The sequence below is a fragment of the Dermochelys coriacea genome, chromosome 7 (genome assembly GCF_009764565.3).
Source record: "Dermochelys coriacea isolate rDerCor1 chromosome 7, rDerCor1.pri.v4, whole genome shotgun sequence".
Lineage (NCBI taxonomy): Eukaryota > Metazoa > Chordata > Testudines > Dermochelyidae > Dermochelys > Dermochelys coriacea.
Window position 1 is genome coordinate 81,905,539 of NC_050074.1, and position 16,858 is coordinate 81,922,396.

A 16,858-nucleotide genomic window follows, 5' to 3' on the forward strand; every position below is an offset into this window, starting at 1 on the left:
ATGAGGCTCAGGGAGCAGCAATGTTCCCCTTTTTAATCCAGAAGTGTACTGGGACAGAGGAAGTCCATACCTATGATTATGCTTAAACTTACAGTCCCATCATCAGGTGTGCATCCCAAAGGTCAGTGAGGGATAGGTGATGCTCTATCCCTCTAAGGCAGGGGTTTCACACTCAGTTTACCTTAGGGCCAGTCCCAGTCCTCAAATCTACCCAGCAGGCCAATAATGTCACTCATGCTGCCCAGAACCTGCCCCCAAAACTTTGGGAGGGAGTTTGGGTGGGGGAGGGGGTCTGAGGTGCAGGCTCTAGTTTGGAGTTTGGGGGTGGAAGGGGATGCAGGTTCTGAGGGAGTTTAGGGGTGTGGGGAGGGTGGTGCGCACAGACACTGCCCTCAGGAGTACTTGGGGCAGGTAGGCACAGCCCTACCCCACAGCACAGAGAGGGGCTAGTAGCCACTTGAATACACAGGTAGACATTGCTCAGCTCTGCTGCACTGGTGGGGGAGCACCTGGGGGCAGCAGGTGGGTCTAAGATAGAGAACCAGCCCCAAAACTGCTGGAGCCCTGCGAGCCACATAGGGGAGGTTTGTGGGCTGCGAGTTTGAGACTCCTGCTGTAATAGACTTTCAAATAGAAAAGCTATACCATCTCTTCCATGATGTTAAGCCTCACAGCAGAAGGCAACCTATGAAGTTAGTAAACTAGGTCAGATAAGGTAGAAAGGCTGAGGGTTGCAAGTAACCTGATTGCATGCAAGTACAGCTGGCTATAAACATGGACAGCAGCTCTCCAGCCTTAGCTAGTTTTAGTTGGTTGTAAAATGTTTAGTAAAAGGAAGAAGGAAAAAGTTATTCTATAACTTTTTGGTCAAAAGCCCCTAGCCGTAGGGTTCCACACAGGCAAAAATATTTTGCAGAACCAGTTACTTTACAAGGTAAGCAATTGCTCTTTATTCAAAGCCAGCGAGAAAAAGAAGAGAGCATCACAAAAATGTAGGGGTGGAAGGGATCTCAAGAAGTCAGTCATCAAGTACAGCCCCCTGCCCTCTAGCAGGACCAAGTAAGCCTATTAAGATAGATTTCTAATGTTTGAGATGGTGTTATCCACATGCTATTTTAGTATAGTCCAAAATCAGGGCAGCATGGGTTCAGCAACAAAGAGGGTAGTGGTTGAGAAAGGAGTGTCTGTACATCTGGGTATAGTGCTTGGATCATCCACAAATACAAAGTTTGTTTTTAAAGTCGTAAGATACATATAGTGCATAATCAGCAATAACCCAAATTGAGGTGAATGAATTTAAGAATACAGTTTAGATATCTAGCATCTATGCATTTCAGTAATTATTCCTGAAAAAGAAGTTATACAGAGTTGGTGGTGGAAAGCGAAATATATCAATGAGTCCCTCAGTAATTGAGAATTTAGCACAGGTTGTCATAGAATCATAGAATATCAGGGTTGGAAGGGACCCCAGAAGGTCATCTAGTCCAAACCCCCTGCTCAAAGCAGGACCAAGTCCCAGTTAAATCATCCTAGCCAGGGCTTTGTCAAGCCTGACCTTAAAAACCTCTAAGGAAGGAGATTCTACCACCTCCCTAGGTAACGCATTCCAGTGTTTCACCACCCTCTTAGTGAAAAAGTTTTTCCTAATATCCAATCTAAACCTCCCCCATTGCAACTTGAGACCATTACTCCTCGTTCTGTCATCTGCTACCATTGAGAACATTGAGAACTTGTCCATTTAGAGGAAAAACACAGTCCATGAGGAAAGTATTTGTTACTTTCCTGACTGCTTCTCATTGGCACTCCAGCTCATCCCTCCTGGTATTGCGGCTGTCTGGTTGTGTGTTCCATGTAGATGTCGCTTGACAACTTGATGGTGTCCGACCCCATGAGTTGCCGCATCAGCTGAGCATAGTGTTGACAGATCACATTCTCTCAGCACTGGCTCATTACCAGGGTCCCATGTGCCCAGGGCTCTGATCAGCACATGAACTTGGACCTTGTAGGCCCTAGCTCTCATAGTGTCAGCGAAAGGTATGTATTTCTCCAGCTTTCAAGATCAGATGTCATAGAAAGCTGGGGTACTACTAAACCAGTGCAAATCTACATACTAGGCCAAATCCTGCTCACTTTATACACACAGTCCCACTGCTGGGTAGTACAGCAGGAATAAAGTGAGCAGCATTTAGCCCATTCTGTGAGGAAATATTAAGACAGTATTTTAATAGTGGAAACTGTCAAGTGTTCAAAACACATAATAGCGTAGGTGCACTTTGGTTATGTCACTTATTTTTTCAAACAAATTACATGTTTACAAACATTTGCAATATTTTAATTTACAAAAATCTCAATTTTAAAAAAAATTCTTGACTTACACAATTACAATTAAATTCTTGGCATTATCAGTAGAACATTAATTGCATGACTATGCTCAAAGGCTACAGCTAAGCTTTTTATGTGCAAGAATGATTTATGAAGCTGAGTTAAAAAATTTAATTGTTTCTAAACCATCTTGCTCCTATAATAGGAGCAATCCAAATCTGTGGATAAAGGAAATAAGTGGGCTGATAACTCTTTGGGTTTTCCAGGGCCAAGGCAGATTTGGGAGAAATAAGGACAAAATTAGAGCTAGAACAAAAAATTCCTGGGTCAAAGGGAAAGAGATAGGAAGTTACCAATAAACTTAAAAGAGAAGTCTATACAACAGTGGTTCATCCAGTTTTAAAGTATGACACTTGAGGGTTGAGCAACAGCTCTGTTCCACATAAATGCAAATCTGAGATGGATGAGTGGTGTAAGCAAGAAAAACCTGGTGAGAAATGTGTTGTTAGAGACATGTTCACAGTACCACTGATAGATTTAAAAAAAATAAGGGCATGCAGGCTCAAATGGCTTGGCCATGTACAGTGCAGTCCTCACAACTATGCGAGTCCAACAGATCAAGGGAAAAAGAGGCTAGCCCAAGAAATGGTGGGAAGTCATAAAGGAAGACAAGCTAGCATGTGGTGTGATAAAGGAGATGGCACTGAACTGAGCCCTTTGAAGAGAGAGGACTTGGAGAACAGACCCTATTTGATAGGATTAACACAAGAGATATGCAGATTTAGGAGTAAATTCTGCAGTTGGAGCCCAATCTCATAATGAATTTAGTGTGCAATGCTTATTGCAGGATTCAGGCATTCATATGAAAGAAGGAAGCTTTATTTTGGCAGAGTGGGGGTTTTCCTTTTCAAACAGTGGCCAAAAGTTTGGACTGGTAGTAGTCCCACTAGAAATGGGGTAGTGAGCAGAGTTCAGGTGAGGTGTATGCTAAATGCAATTTAGAGAGATCATTTGGCACCTTAGAGACTAAAATTTATTTGAGCATAAGCTTTCGTAAGCTACAGCTCACTTCATTGGATGCATTCAGTGGAAAATACAGTGGGGAGATTTATATACATAGAGAACATGAAACAATGGGTGTTACCATACACACTGTAAGGAGAGCGATCACTTAAGGTGAGCTATTACCAGCAGGAGAGCAGGGGGGAGGAGGAGAACCTTTTGTAGTGATAATCAAGGTGGGCCATTTCCAGCTGTTGACAAGAACCTCTGAGGAATGGGGGTGTGGGGGAATAAACATGGGGAAATAGGTTTGAATAGAGACTGGAGTGGATGGGTCATTACAAAAAGTAAAACTAAGTTAATTGTATCCAGTTTGCAAATGTATTGCAATTCAGCAGTCTCTCGTTTGGAGTCTGTTTTTGAAGTTTTTTTTGTTGAATTGCAACTTTTAGGTCTGTAATCAAGTGACCAAAGAGACTGAAGTGTTCTCCAACTGGTTTTTGAATGTTATAATTCTTGACATCTGATTTGTGTCCATTGATCTTTTACGTAGAGACTGTCCAGTTTGACCAATGTACATGGCAGAGGGGCATTGCTGGCACATGATGGCATACATCATATTGGTAGATGTCGAGGTGAACGAGCCTCTGATAGTGTGGCTGATGTGATCAGACCCTATGATGTGATTAGGCCCTGAATAGATATATAGGCAAAGTTGGCAACGGGCTTTGTTGCAAGGATAGGTTCCTGGGTTAGTGGTTCTGTTGTGTGGTGTGTGGATGCTGGTGAGTATTTGCTTCAGGTTGGGGGGGCTGTCTGTAACCAAGGACTGGCCTGTCTCCCAAGATCTGTGAGAGTGATGGGTCGTCCTTTACGATAGGTTGTAGATCCCTGATGTGTTGGAGAGGTTGTAGTTGGGGGCTGAAGGTGATGGCAAGTGGCGTTCTGTTGTTTTCTTTGTTGGGCCTGTCCTGTAGTAGGTGACTTCTGGGTACTCTTCTGGCTCTGTCAATCTGTTTCTTCACTTCAGCAGGTGGGTAGTGTAGTTCTAAGAATGCTTGATAGCGATCTTGTAGGTGTTTGTCTCTGTCTGAGGGGTTGGAGCAAATGTGGTTGTATCGTAGAGCTTGACTGTAGACAATGGATCGTGCGGTGTGGTCTGGATGAAAGCTAGAGGCATGTAGGTAGGCACAGCAGTCAGTAAGTTTCCAGTATAGGGTGGTGTTTATGTGACCATCGCTTATTAGCACCGTAGCGTCCAGGAAGTGGATCTCTTGTGTGGACTGGTCCAGGCTGAGGTTGATGGTGGGATGGAAATTGTTGAAATCATGGCGGAATTCCTCAAGGGCTTCTTTTCCATGGGTCCAGATGATGATGATTATGTCATCAATGTAGCGCAAGTAGAGTAGGGGTATTAGGGGACGAGAGCTGAGGAAGTGTTGTTCTAAGTCAGCCATAAAAATGTTGGCATGCTATGGGGCCATGCGGGTACCCATAGCAGTGCCGCTGATTTGAAGGTATACATTGTCCCCAAATGTGAAATAGTTATGGGTGAGGACAAAGTCAAAGTTCAGCCACCAGGTTTGCCGTTATATTATTGGGGATACTGTTCCTGACAGCTTGTAGTCCATCTTTGTGTGGAATGTTGGTGTAGAGGGCTTCTACATCGATAGTGGCCAGGATGGAGTTTTCAGGAAGATCACCGATGGATTGTAGTTTTCTCAGGAAGTCAGTGGTGTCCCGAAGATAGCTGGGAGTGCTGGTAGCGTAAGGCCTGAGGAGGGAGTCTACATAGCCAGACAATCCTGCTGTCAGGGTGCCAATGCCTAAGATGATGGGGCATTCAGGATTTCCAGATTTATGGATCTTGGATAGCAGACAAAATACCCCAGGTTGGGGTTCCAGGGTTGCGTCTGTGCATATTTGTTCCTGTGCTTTTTCAGGGAGTTTCTTGAGCAGATGGTGTAGTTTCTTTTGGTAACCCTCAGTGGGATCAGAGGGTAATGGCTTGTAGAAAGTGGTGTTGGAGAGCTGCCTAGCAGCCTTTTGTTCATATTCCGACCCATTCATGACGACGACAGCACCTCCTTTGTCAGCCTTTTTGATTATGATGTCAGTTATTTCTGAGGCTGTGGATGGCATGGTGTTCTGCACGGCTGAGATTATGGGGCAAGTGATGCTGCTTTTCCACAATTTCAGCCCATGCACATCGGCAGAAGCACTCTATGTAGAAGTCCAATCTGTTGTTTCGACCTTCAGGAGGAGTCCACCCAGAATCCTTCTTTTTGTAGTCTTAGTAGGAAGGTCTCTGTGGGTTAGTATGTTGTTCAGAGGGGTGTTGGAAATATTCCTTGAGTCAGAGACATCAAAAATAGGATTCTAGGTCACCAGAGAACCGTATCATGTTTGTGGGGGTGGAGGGGAAGAAGAGGAGGCCCCAAGATAGGACAGAGTCTTCTGCTGGGTTAAAAGTATAGTTGGATAGATTAACAATCTTGCTGGGTGGGTTAAGGGAACCACTGTTGTGGTATGTAGTAGTTTAGAGTCCTTTTTCTTTTATAGAGAAGCAAAGTGTGTGTTGTAAATGGCTTGTCTAGTTTTTGTAAAGTCCAGCCATGAGAAAGTTTGTGTGGAGGGGTGGTTTTTTGAATCTCCAGTTTTGAGAGCTCATTCTTAATCTTTCCCTGTTTGCTGTAAAGGATGTTGATCAGGTGGTTCCACAGTTTCTTTGAGACCGTGTGGCACAAGCTGTCAGCATAGTCTGTTTGGTATGTAGATTGTAATGGATTTTTTACCTTCAGGCCCTTTTGGTATGATGTCCATCTGTTTGCATTTGGAAAAGATGATGTCTGTCTGTATCTGTACAAGTTTTTTCATGAAGTTAATAGATTTCCACTCAATACGGCTAAATTCAGTGCCTTGCATAATGACAGGTTTCAGAGTAGCAGCCGTGTTAGTCTGTATTCGCAAAAAGAAAAGGAATACTTGTGGCACCTTAGAGACTAAAATTTATTTGAGTATAAGTTTTCGTGAGCTACAGCTCACTTAATCGGATGCAGTCAGTGGAAAATACAGTGGGGAGATTTATATACATAGAGAACATGAAATAATGGGTGTTAGCTCACCTTAAGTGATCACTCTCCTTACAGTGTGTATGGTAACATCCATTTTTTCATGTTCTCTATGTATATAAATCTCCCCACTGTATTTTCCACTGACTGCATCCGATTAAGTGAGCTGTAGCTCACGAAAACTTATACTCAAATAAATTTTAGTCTCTAAGGTGCCACAAGTTCTCCTTTTCTTTTTGCGAATACAGACTAACACGGCTGCTACTCTGAAACTTAGAGATGTTATCACATGTAATAATTTCTGGGTGTATTGTTATTTAACTGACATCAAACACTACAGGAATAGGTATACGTGTTCTAGTAGCAGACACAGTTGCCATGCAATATCCATTTTTAAAAGGAGCAGGATGTATCATGTCACGTCATACTGACTCAAACCCTCTCACTCAAAGCCTGAGTTCTGCAGGTTTGCAAGGTGATAGGAAGGGAGAATCTTCCCCTCTCACCAAGGAGCAGAACAGCTTTGTGGCCCCATGTAGTCCATGACTTTTCCTACAATTACACATCTTTAATAAATATTCTAACACAGTTGTGAAGAACTTGAAAATGCAATGAAGTGTAACTGATGTAGTGATATCTGCCTGCTTTTGCATAGCCTGAAACAACTTTGAGATGTGAACTTTCCTATTCATTTACATGGCTCTGAAACCTAGAGATGACAAATATTTCACATTGCTGACCACTTAGAAAAAAACATTTGCAAATGTTCTTGGAACAATCTCAGACAGTCTCCTACACCCACCCAAGTGCTAAAAGGCCCAAGTGTGTCTTAAGTAGCTGGCAAAATCTCCAGCTTTGCTCCAGACAACATCTACAATACAATTATGTGGTCAGTGCAAAAATATTTTGGCATATCAATAACTCAAAATGGAGTACTTGTGGCACCTTAGAGACTAACAAATTTATTTGAGCATAAGCTTTCGTGAGCTACAGCTCATTTAAGCTTATGCTCAAATAAATTTGTTAGTTTCTAAGGTGCCACAAGTACTCCTTTTCTTTTTGCGAATACAGACTAACACGGCTGCTACTCTGAAACCTGTCAAAATGAAGGGAATCTTAAGAAATAATATTAAAACAAACAGGCTACTGATTTTACTATTCATTTTCATATTTAAATAAAAACCTCCATTTTTTACTTTTAAGACACCTACCACAAAATTTCCTTTACCACAACAAAGTGTCACTGAATACAGGAATTTTGCTACAGAATTTAACTTACTGCAGAGCACAAATAGCTTTTGCTAGAACCACCTGCGGGTTGCTGTAAGCACAGTAACTGTTGCATCTCTCTTTACTGGGGCCTAGCCAATAGTTCAGTGCAGTCGCAATCACTAGCCTCAACACCACACTGTCCGATTTGCTCTCATTCCTAACCCTCATCGATTCTTCTCCCGCTCCACATGCAGCGGATCCACTTATTGTGCTCTATACACCCACAGGGGCAGAATCTGCACCCAAACAAGTCCATTTTGTCTGTCTTTGGTACTGTACATCACTGAGACATGAAGAGTTTATCTGTGCATGTGGCATCCAAAGTGTTTGCAATTAGGATTGATGTAAACAACCCATTAAGGCATTAACAGAAGTTCATAATTTTCCTCGGGGAGATTTCAGTAGGAGTTCATATCAGGTACTAGAGCCAGATTCTCAGCTATGCCTAATAGATGACAGACAAAGCTAAGGAGAGGTGTCAGCAAGAACTATTAACAGCTCCCTGATCCCAGTGCTAGATCTGCGTTTGATGTAGTATACCCTTCACCTTGGTGTAGGTGAGAGCAAAGCCCATGGGCTGTTCAGATAGCCAGTGAATGACAGAATTAAGGTGCTTTGGTCACACGCCCTTGGCTGAGGGCTGTCTTATAGCTCATTATGCTAGCTGTATGGTTTTTTGACCCTTGGCATTGGTAGACTGATGCAAAAGGCTATATAACGTGCTGGAGAATTTGGCCTATTGACTGTAAAGACTCTGTAACAAAGAGACCAATTTTTTAAAAGAAATATTCTGATGAATATCAATAAATCCACAGTTTAGGGCTGCTCCTCTTAATACCAAAACAAACCTCTAAGAATTTCCACTGTACAAATACTTTAACTATCAGTGCAAATGTACTAATCCAAATCTGGACAATGCAGTACATTTTTCTGTCTAAAAATGGTTCTTGTAAATTTAAAAATGTTGACACAGTTCAGATCTCACCTCTTTATTTTGCTTCCAGAATGGACTCTTTTCACAGAACTCAAGATATCCACTCTACCTTAAGTAAGATCAGAGCAGAAACTTATCTATTAGATTCAAAGAAGTTTCTAATTATCAAATTTGAAGTTCTGAAAAATCAAGGGAAGGGTCTTAGTGCTCACCCACAAAACAGAGAAAAAAGCATTAAGGTCCCATGGTTAAGCACTCAAATATCAGGATATGACAAATTTAAGGTTTCACATTCAACCCTAATTCTCCCCTATGTTTGTATGCATTGACACAGACTAATTACATACCATTTTTATGGAGCTACTTGTCTAAGTAGAACTGCAGTCTAAGGAGTGTTGTGCATGTAGTCCAGGTCAGCTTGCCTAGACAAAACACTGGTCAACCCCTCAGAGGGAACAGAAGCCTTCTCTTCTGTACCCTATTAACACTGCAGCTACACAAAGCTCTGGGCTGGTGAAGTTCTTAAGCGCCTCAGGAGCACAGCATCTCATCAGCCAGAGCCTTCCCCCAATGGAGAATACCTAAGTCTAAAGGAAGGGGTTAGTGATTTTTCAAACACTCATTTGGTCAAATCAAACCCATTTTGCTCCAGAACAATCTTGTACACAGCTTCAGTGATGACTGTTTTCTTTCCATATTTCACCTTTCTCACTTGAAAAAACCTTGCAATTTTTCTTCTAAATTGAAAAAAGTATTTCCCCACCTCCACTATCCTCATAGTGAAAACAGGCCAAACTGTTTCTGCTCAAAAAGTTTCCATAACAAAATTCATTTTAAGCAGATATCAAGTCTGGAAAATTTTAATTCAAAAGGTGAGTATGGAAAAGTTACAACCAGTGAAAACGGAGTTAGAACAGATGTTATGCAACCTAATTATAGTTGTCACTGCCAGATGGCAGCTAAAACAACAGATGATCAACCTATTAACACAAGGCACGTCCTACTTAATATTAGGCTATGTCTACACTACTGCAGTAAGTGGTCTAGGTTACGCTATTCCAGCTATGTGAATAATGTAGCTAGAGTCGACGTTGCCTAGGTCAACTTACTGCAGTGTCTACACCACATTGTGTCAACAAGAGATGCACTCCCGTCGACATATCTTACTCCTCTTGTTCCCAGTGGAGGACCAGAGAGCACTCTGCCGTTGATTTAGCAGGTCTTCACTAGACGAACTAAATCGCCCCAGTGCATCGATCACAGCACCATCAATCCCACAATAGTGTAGACATAGCCTTACAACTCTATTCTCTCTCATTTATTTAGATAGGCTCCTTTTAAACAAGCAGTAATACTGGGTTTTAAAACCTTTAATATAAAAGAGTTATAGCTTCATAATTCAGTTGCTCCTTCTTTTAATATTTTTAAACTAAATGGAATCACTCCTGGAAGTTGATTGGCTAAAACATTTTCCTAACTCACTATTGAAATTTGCAGTTAGACCAGGATTAGTGTATATTTTATTGAAATATTTCACTTTTAAAGCATTTTATCTTGATGTAAACACATTCTGCAGTTGGTAGCAGGAACAGAAGGATGTTTATGCACTAACTCAATATTAAGCCTCTATATAAAGTATTATAATGTAAACTAGGGGATGAAATGTTAAAAAGCAGATGGATTTTTCCTTTTTTGCCACTGAATAATTAAAAGTAAATAAAACATTCTTATATCTTGTAAACATTATGAAAAGAAAAAATTTACTGTAGTGCCTCAGTTGGAATATGACCTAAAAAAGAGCACAAAACATATTTAATTTACATTTATGGAATCACTTCCTCCTAACGATGATTTTTCAATGTAATTAACATATTCCCACTTATCTCAGAAATCTGAAGATCAAAAGTATTAAAAAACAGGCACTACAATGAAACAGTGTTTTGAGTGTGCAGCAGTGATTTTTCTCTAAAGTAATATGGTAAACACATAACATACACTTATGACTAATCTAAATTTAAAATTTTGTCCTCAGATATGCATGTGGAACTTCCGTTAACATCAATGGAAGTTGTTTACATATATCCGAGAGTAATTTCGGCTATTATAAGAGTGTATTTTCTCCTAAAATAACAGCCCAGTTTTTAAAAAATAAGTAGATAACTAAAAATAAGGGAAATGTTAACTGTGTAAATACTTATGATTAATTAAACAAGATTGATTTAATATACTTTACAAAACTGCTTAATTGGTAATGTATTATTTTGAATTACCCTGCACATTTATTCAAATTCCCACTGTCTGTGTTTGGGTAGAAAAGGAAATAGGTTCCTGTCAAACTTTTGTTCAATGTCCTTTAAATACCATTACACGAATTCTATGGAAGAAAAACTGGAATATGAAATACTCTCTCCATTAAAACTATATAAAAACCTTTGCTGCCTGTTGGGTGTAACAAACAGAATCAAATATTAAAGGCTGGGATCTGTAAAGGAGCGCAAGGGTGCTGGACACCTGTTTCTCATTAAGTTTCAATGGGAGCTGGATACCTAACTCCCATAGGCCACGTCTACACAACAAACTAGAGCGGTCAGTGTTGGGCGTTATGGGACAGCTGCTGGAGGACTGTTAGAGTTGACATGGGCAACGCAGCATCTACACTCATGATGCATCGACCATGGCTCAACGCTGCTTGGGAAGGTAGTGTTACTATATCAGCATAACAGGCTGCTTACATCAGTAGGAGACTAAGTGTCGACACATGCACAACTAGGAAAACACAAGGTGGCTTACATCAACCTAACTGTAGTGTAGACCAGGCCTTAGTATATTTTGAAAATCCAAATCTACACTGCTTACTTGTATTCCAGGAATATACATGTTAATACTTTACATCATATCTTTTTATATACTGTGTTAAATAGCAATAGTTCATAAATATTTTGTAGAGGAATCTTATGGCATGTTAGAAGAGCATCTCTGTATAAGAAATGCATGGCAGGAATCACAGACCCGTACAGGCTTTGGTGAGGATGGTAGAGGCAGTTCATTGTCAGAACAGGCGTTGCAGAAAATTTCACCACAGTTTCTACAATGATGCTAAATAAAGATGGAGAAACAAAAGGGTATTTTAAATTGCACACAAAGTTTGTTATACATTTGATAATTAGCTGTTATAACAAATACAGAAACAGAACTCTTTGAAATTAAACTTTTAAGTTCTAGGTAAGAAGAGTGATGGCTGTTTTGTTAAGATGACAGGACAACACATGAAAAGCCCCAATCTGTAATGCTTTTCTAGACAAGCTACCAATCTATGAACCTCCTATTTCTGACCTAAGTGAAGTAATTTCATTTGAAATTACCAAAAATCAAATGAAAATGCACTATAAATAATGTTACCACTAATTGGGGCTTGATTTTGCTCTTCAAGACCTATGCAGGCAGCATCATGTAAAATAACATGCTAGAACAAGCTGTAAAATAACAAGCTGTAAAATAACATGCTAGAAATGTCTTGAATTACATTTGTAGAAGTCAATATGGGTTTGATTTGAAAATGAAATGATCTGTCCAGAATCTCATCTAGTAGCTAAAGGGATTAAAATAAAAAATTAAAAATGGTTGAGATAATTTAAATTTCAGAAGCAGTTAAAGCACAGGTACAAATACAACCTTTTACAAGCTGTTTTAAAACTCAGGATATTAATTCATATTTTCTTAGTCTCTTGTATAAATATGCATTGCAAACACTTTTTAAATACAATACACATGTGTATCACCAACTGTAATAATTTACTTGAGACAGTAACAGATCTCAGTGCACTTCAGAAGTTACTTAAGAGTCTGATCCTACAAGGTGCACTGCACGGACAAACCCCTGAGGACATGAGTGGGGCTCTGTGTAGGCATAGGGGTCTGCTCACATGGAGCACCTTGTAGAATCAGGACCCATGTGTGTATGTACACAACAAACACAGATGGAGAAGTTCAAATATAAGCATTTTAGGAAATGTCCCTAAAATAACTGTATTAATTCATGTGTGAGAGTCTCTGCTGTACCTCTAAGAGCAGTAAATTGAATGTTCTTTATATGTGACATTTAAAGATTGGGAATTGATCTAGATCTCTACCCAATCTTACCTTTCTTTTGGAAAGAGAAAATTCCTTTTCACATAACTTGCAATGTGTAGCTTCTTTGTCTTTCAGCCAAACCTGTCCCTGGAGGGGAGGGGAGGGGAGGGGAGGAGGAGAGGAAAAGTTTTTTCAGAGAACACAAAATATTTGTGACACATCCAACCTTTGGGGCTCTTGGGGACAAGAGTGCTCAACAGAAGCACTGTTCTTTTTTTATATTACAGTAGCATCTGGAGTTGTACCATCATTGTGCCAACTGAGATCAGTGTCCCAGTGCACGAGGCACTGTATAAAGAGATGAGAGACATAAGAGATGGATCCTGCCCCAAAAGAACTTGCACAGGCTATGACAGTCTGTACCCAATGTTACTCTTTTTACAAAACTATGATAAATTTTGTACAAAATATACCTTTTGGGGTATCATGTGAAAACTCAATTTACTGATCATTATTGTCCTGGTAAAATATGTGTGGTAACGTTGTATGTAAAGTTGTAAGAGTTTACTGTATAACATTGTTCTGACATGTTCCAAGGTTAGAAAAGCTGGTGATGACACAGATACCCCGACCAGGTATCAGCATAATCAAACGGATTATCATAAACTATCACCTAGTTAAGTGGCCATTCTTCAGCATGAAGAAGGGTGAAGCAAGAACTTTACATATCGACAGCAGGGGTCAACTGTGGTTCCTGTATAAACAGACTGTCACCTAAACCCCAGCTGGAAATAATCCTCAAGGAGGGGAGAATGATATAAGAACAGAGGACACACACAACACAAATTATCTCTCCCCTCATCTCTATTCATGACATCAACAATGTTTGAAAACCAAAGGAAGAATCACTGAATGGGGGGAGGTCCTGGCTGAAGCAATCCAGCCAGATTGCTGTAAGCATATGGTGAGAAAACCCTTTTTGCTTTTAAACACACTTAACTTGTTAAGTTCGGTATTAGTTTGCATTTTACCTTTTATTTCATTTTTGTAACCAATTCTGACTTTTATGCCTCATTACTTGCAATAACTTAAAATCTATCTTTCTGTAGTTAATAAACTTGTTTTATCTAAACCAGCGTGTGTTTGTACTGAAGTGTTGGGAACCTCCACTTGAGATAATAGCAGTGACCTTATATGAGCTTGCATTGTCCAGTAGAGAGCAGGGAAATACAAGACGCACATTTTGGGAGAAGGTCTGGAACTGGGAAGTTGGTGGTGTTGCCCTGTATGTAATTCATGAGTGATTGGCCAAAACATTTGTGTAATTCAACTGGGAGCAATTTTACATATTAAAGGGTGAGAGAGAGCAGGACCACAAGTGGTTGCTCTTACAGTGAAGCATTGTAAAAGGCACCCCAACTTGGAAATTTGAGGGAACCCAGCTGTTCAACAGTCCAGACTGTACCCTGGGTAATGTCACACAGGCTAAATAAACAAGAGGAATAAAGAGCGGAAGGAGGAGGACAGGTTACTCACCTTGTGCAGTAACTGGAGTTCTTTGAGATGTGTGTCCCTGTGGGTGATCCATTTTAGGTGCATATGCACCCATGCCTCTGATCAGAGATTTTTGATAGCAGTGCCTATGTGGCCCACACATGCACCATACACATCCTCATGCCCCATACTGAAGCTATGTAGGGCTGCGCAGGTGAACTACCCACAGAGGCAACTCTGAAGCAAAGGGGAGGAAGGCAAGTAGTGGAGTGCACACACAGGGGGACACATCTCAAAGAACTCCAGTTATTGCACAAAGTGAATAACCTCTGCTCCTTCTTTGAGTAGCATCCCTGTTGGTGCATCGCTTTAGACGACTCCCTAACAGTAACCCTTTAAGGAGGTGGGAGTTTCAGAACAGAGTCCATCACTGAAGAAAGAATTGTGTTGCCTACTGACACATCTGATCTTGCAGCGTGAATTAAGGCACAATGGTCGGAAAATGTGTGCACCAAGGACATTGTTGCAGTCCTGCAAATTTTCGCAACAGGAATATCTTTGAGTATGCCTACAGTTGTAGATTGTGATCTAGTGAGTGTACAATCACTCTCAGGGGAAGTGTATTTTGAGTAAAATCATAACAGGGCAGTAATACATTCAGAGATCCATTTAAAAAAATCCCTGAGTGGAAACAGGCACTCCCTTAGATCAATCTGAAACAGAAACAAAACGAATCTAAGGGGTCTTCCTGAATGGTCTAGATCTGTTCAAAGAAAAAAGGCTTACACCCTCAAAGTCCAGTGTATGAAAGACAGACTACTTTGTAAGCTGATGCAGCTTAAGAAAAAAACCCCGAGGGTGAGTAGCTTGGTTCATATGAAACCCAGAGGACACCTTATATAAGAACTTTGCATGAGGTTGTATAGATACATTCTCCTTGGAAAAGACAGTAAAAGAAGGATCTGCCATTAGAATCCCCATCTCCCCAACCTTTGAGCAGAGGTAATGGCCACCAAGAAGGCAGTCTTCAAAGAGAGATGTAGCAGCAAGCACAAAGGGTTGTTTCATGAGGCAGTTAAGAACCAGGTCGAGATCCCACAAGTAGCATAGGGGCTCTAATCTGAGAAAAAAATTGGTAAGTCCTTTTAGGAATCTTGTTGTGATCAGATAAGTGAACACTGAGAAACCTACCACATGTAAAGCTGTCACTGCCCACTGAATGAAGCTTGCTAAAAAAAATTCAGGCCTTTCCATGAGTTCTAACTCCAGGATTGAAGAAGAGTGGGTCAGAGGAAAATGGTGCCAGTTACACCACAAATAGTATCTTCTCCATTTCTGAAGGTAAGTGCGTCTAGTAGATTCCTTTCTGCTATTTAATAGTATCTTTGTTTTCCAATGGACATGTGATCTCTTGTCCTGAAAACTACTGAGGAACCAAGCTTGCAGTTGCGGGATGTTCAGATTAGGGCAAAGCATCTGACCTGGATCCTGAGACAACCATCAAGATATGATCAGGAGCTGCCACAGAGGGCAAGAGATGAATTTGATGAGGTAAGGGAATCGAACTTGGCTTGGCCAAGTTTGTGCAGTCAGAATGACTTTGGCTTGGTCCTGTCTGATCTTGGTAAGGACCCTTAAGAGCAATGGAGTTGGATACGCATAAAAATGATCTTTGGTCCATATAACGAGGAAAGAATTCCCTTGAGATTGGGGACTGAATCCTCCTCTGGAACAGAATTTTTTGCACTTTGTTTTGGCTGCTGTGGCAAAAAAGTCAACCTCTGGAAATCCCCAAGCTAGGAATATTTTGCTGAGGATTCCAGAGTCCAACTCCCCTTCAAAATTTAGGGCGAAACATCTGCTCAGGTCGTCCACCATGGTATTTTGTATCCTCAGGAGGTAAGAAGTCAAGACGACTATCCAACTGGTGATGCACCAGTTCCAAAGCTTTATCACTTTGGCACAGAGTGAGAGGGAAAATGCTCTGACTTGATGATTGATACAGTTCATGCATGCTATGCTGTCTGTCAAGATCTTGATGGACTTGTTTCTGAGCAGGGAAAAAATTGGAGGTGAGCATTTCTGATCACCCTTAATTCAAACAGGTGGATGTGCAAGTGTTGTTCCTTTTGTGGCCATTTGCCTTGGACTGTGTGAGGACCCAAATGTGCTCCCCATCCCAAGAGGGAAGCATCCAGTGTTACTATAACTGTAAGGTGTTTCTGGCTGAAAAGATTTCCTGCACAAACTTTGCAAGGATTCAGCCACCAGGTGAGTGACTGTAGGATCCATCTAGGTACAGATACCTGCTTCTTCAAACCACGTTTGTTGGGTATAGAAACAGTCCTGAACTATTCCTGGAGACATTGAAGATATAACCTGGTGTTGTATGTCACAAAATGCAAGCCACCAGGTGTCCCAGCAGTTGCACACATGTCCTTGCTGGAACTTGAGGGCTGAGCTGCACTCTTTCTATAAGATTCCTTAGAGCAAGAAACCAGGTGAGAGGGAGATAAGATCTGCACATTATTAAATCTGGAAGTTCTCTTATGAAGAGAAATCACTGAGAAAATTAATTTCTCGAGATTTATCTGCAGGCCTAGACTTCAGAATACTGAAATTGTTGTTTGCACTGCTGACCATATCTCCGGATATGACCAACCTTTGAGGAGCCAGTTGCTGAGGTAGAATA

The 16,858-nt window shown here is 40.9% G+C and overlaps 1 protein-coding gene across 12 annotated transcripts in view; it reads right to left on the minus strand.

The window, feature by feature from the left end:
- Positions 1 to 9,445: 9,445 nt before the first annotated feature.
- RUFY2 (RUN and FYVE domain containing 2) overlaps positions 9,446 to 16,858 on the minus strand; it is a 62,962-nt gene continuing 55,549 nt past the window's right edge. For 10 of the 12 annotated variants that reach the window (XM_043519312.1, XM_038410401.2, XM_038410403.2 and 7 more), the window contains 2 exons: positions 12,742 to 12,819; positions 9,446 to 11,697 (listed from right to left, as the gene is read on the minus strand). In XM_043519312.1, the coding sequence (XP_043375247.1) occupies positions 11,554 to 11,697; positions 12,742 to 12,819 (222 nt within the window). In that variant the 3' untranslated portion in view covers positions 9,446 to 11,553. Of the gene's footprint in view, positions 11,698 to 12,741; positions 12,820 to 16,858 lie in introns of those variants that run through there. The other 2 variants (XR_006282863.1, XM_043519316.1) reach the window with 1 other exon arrangement.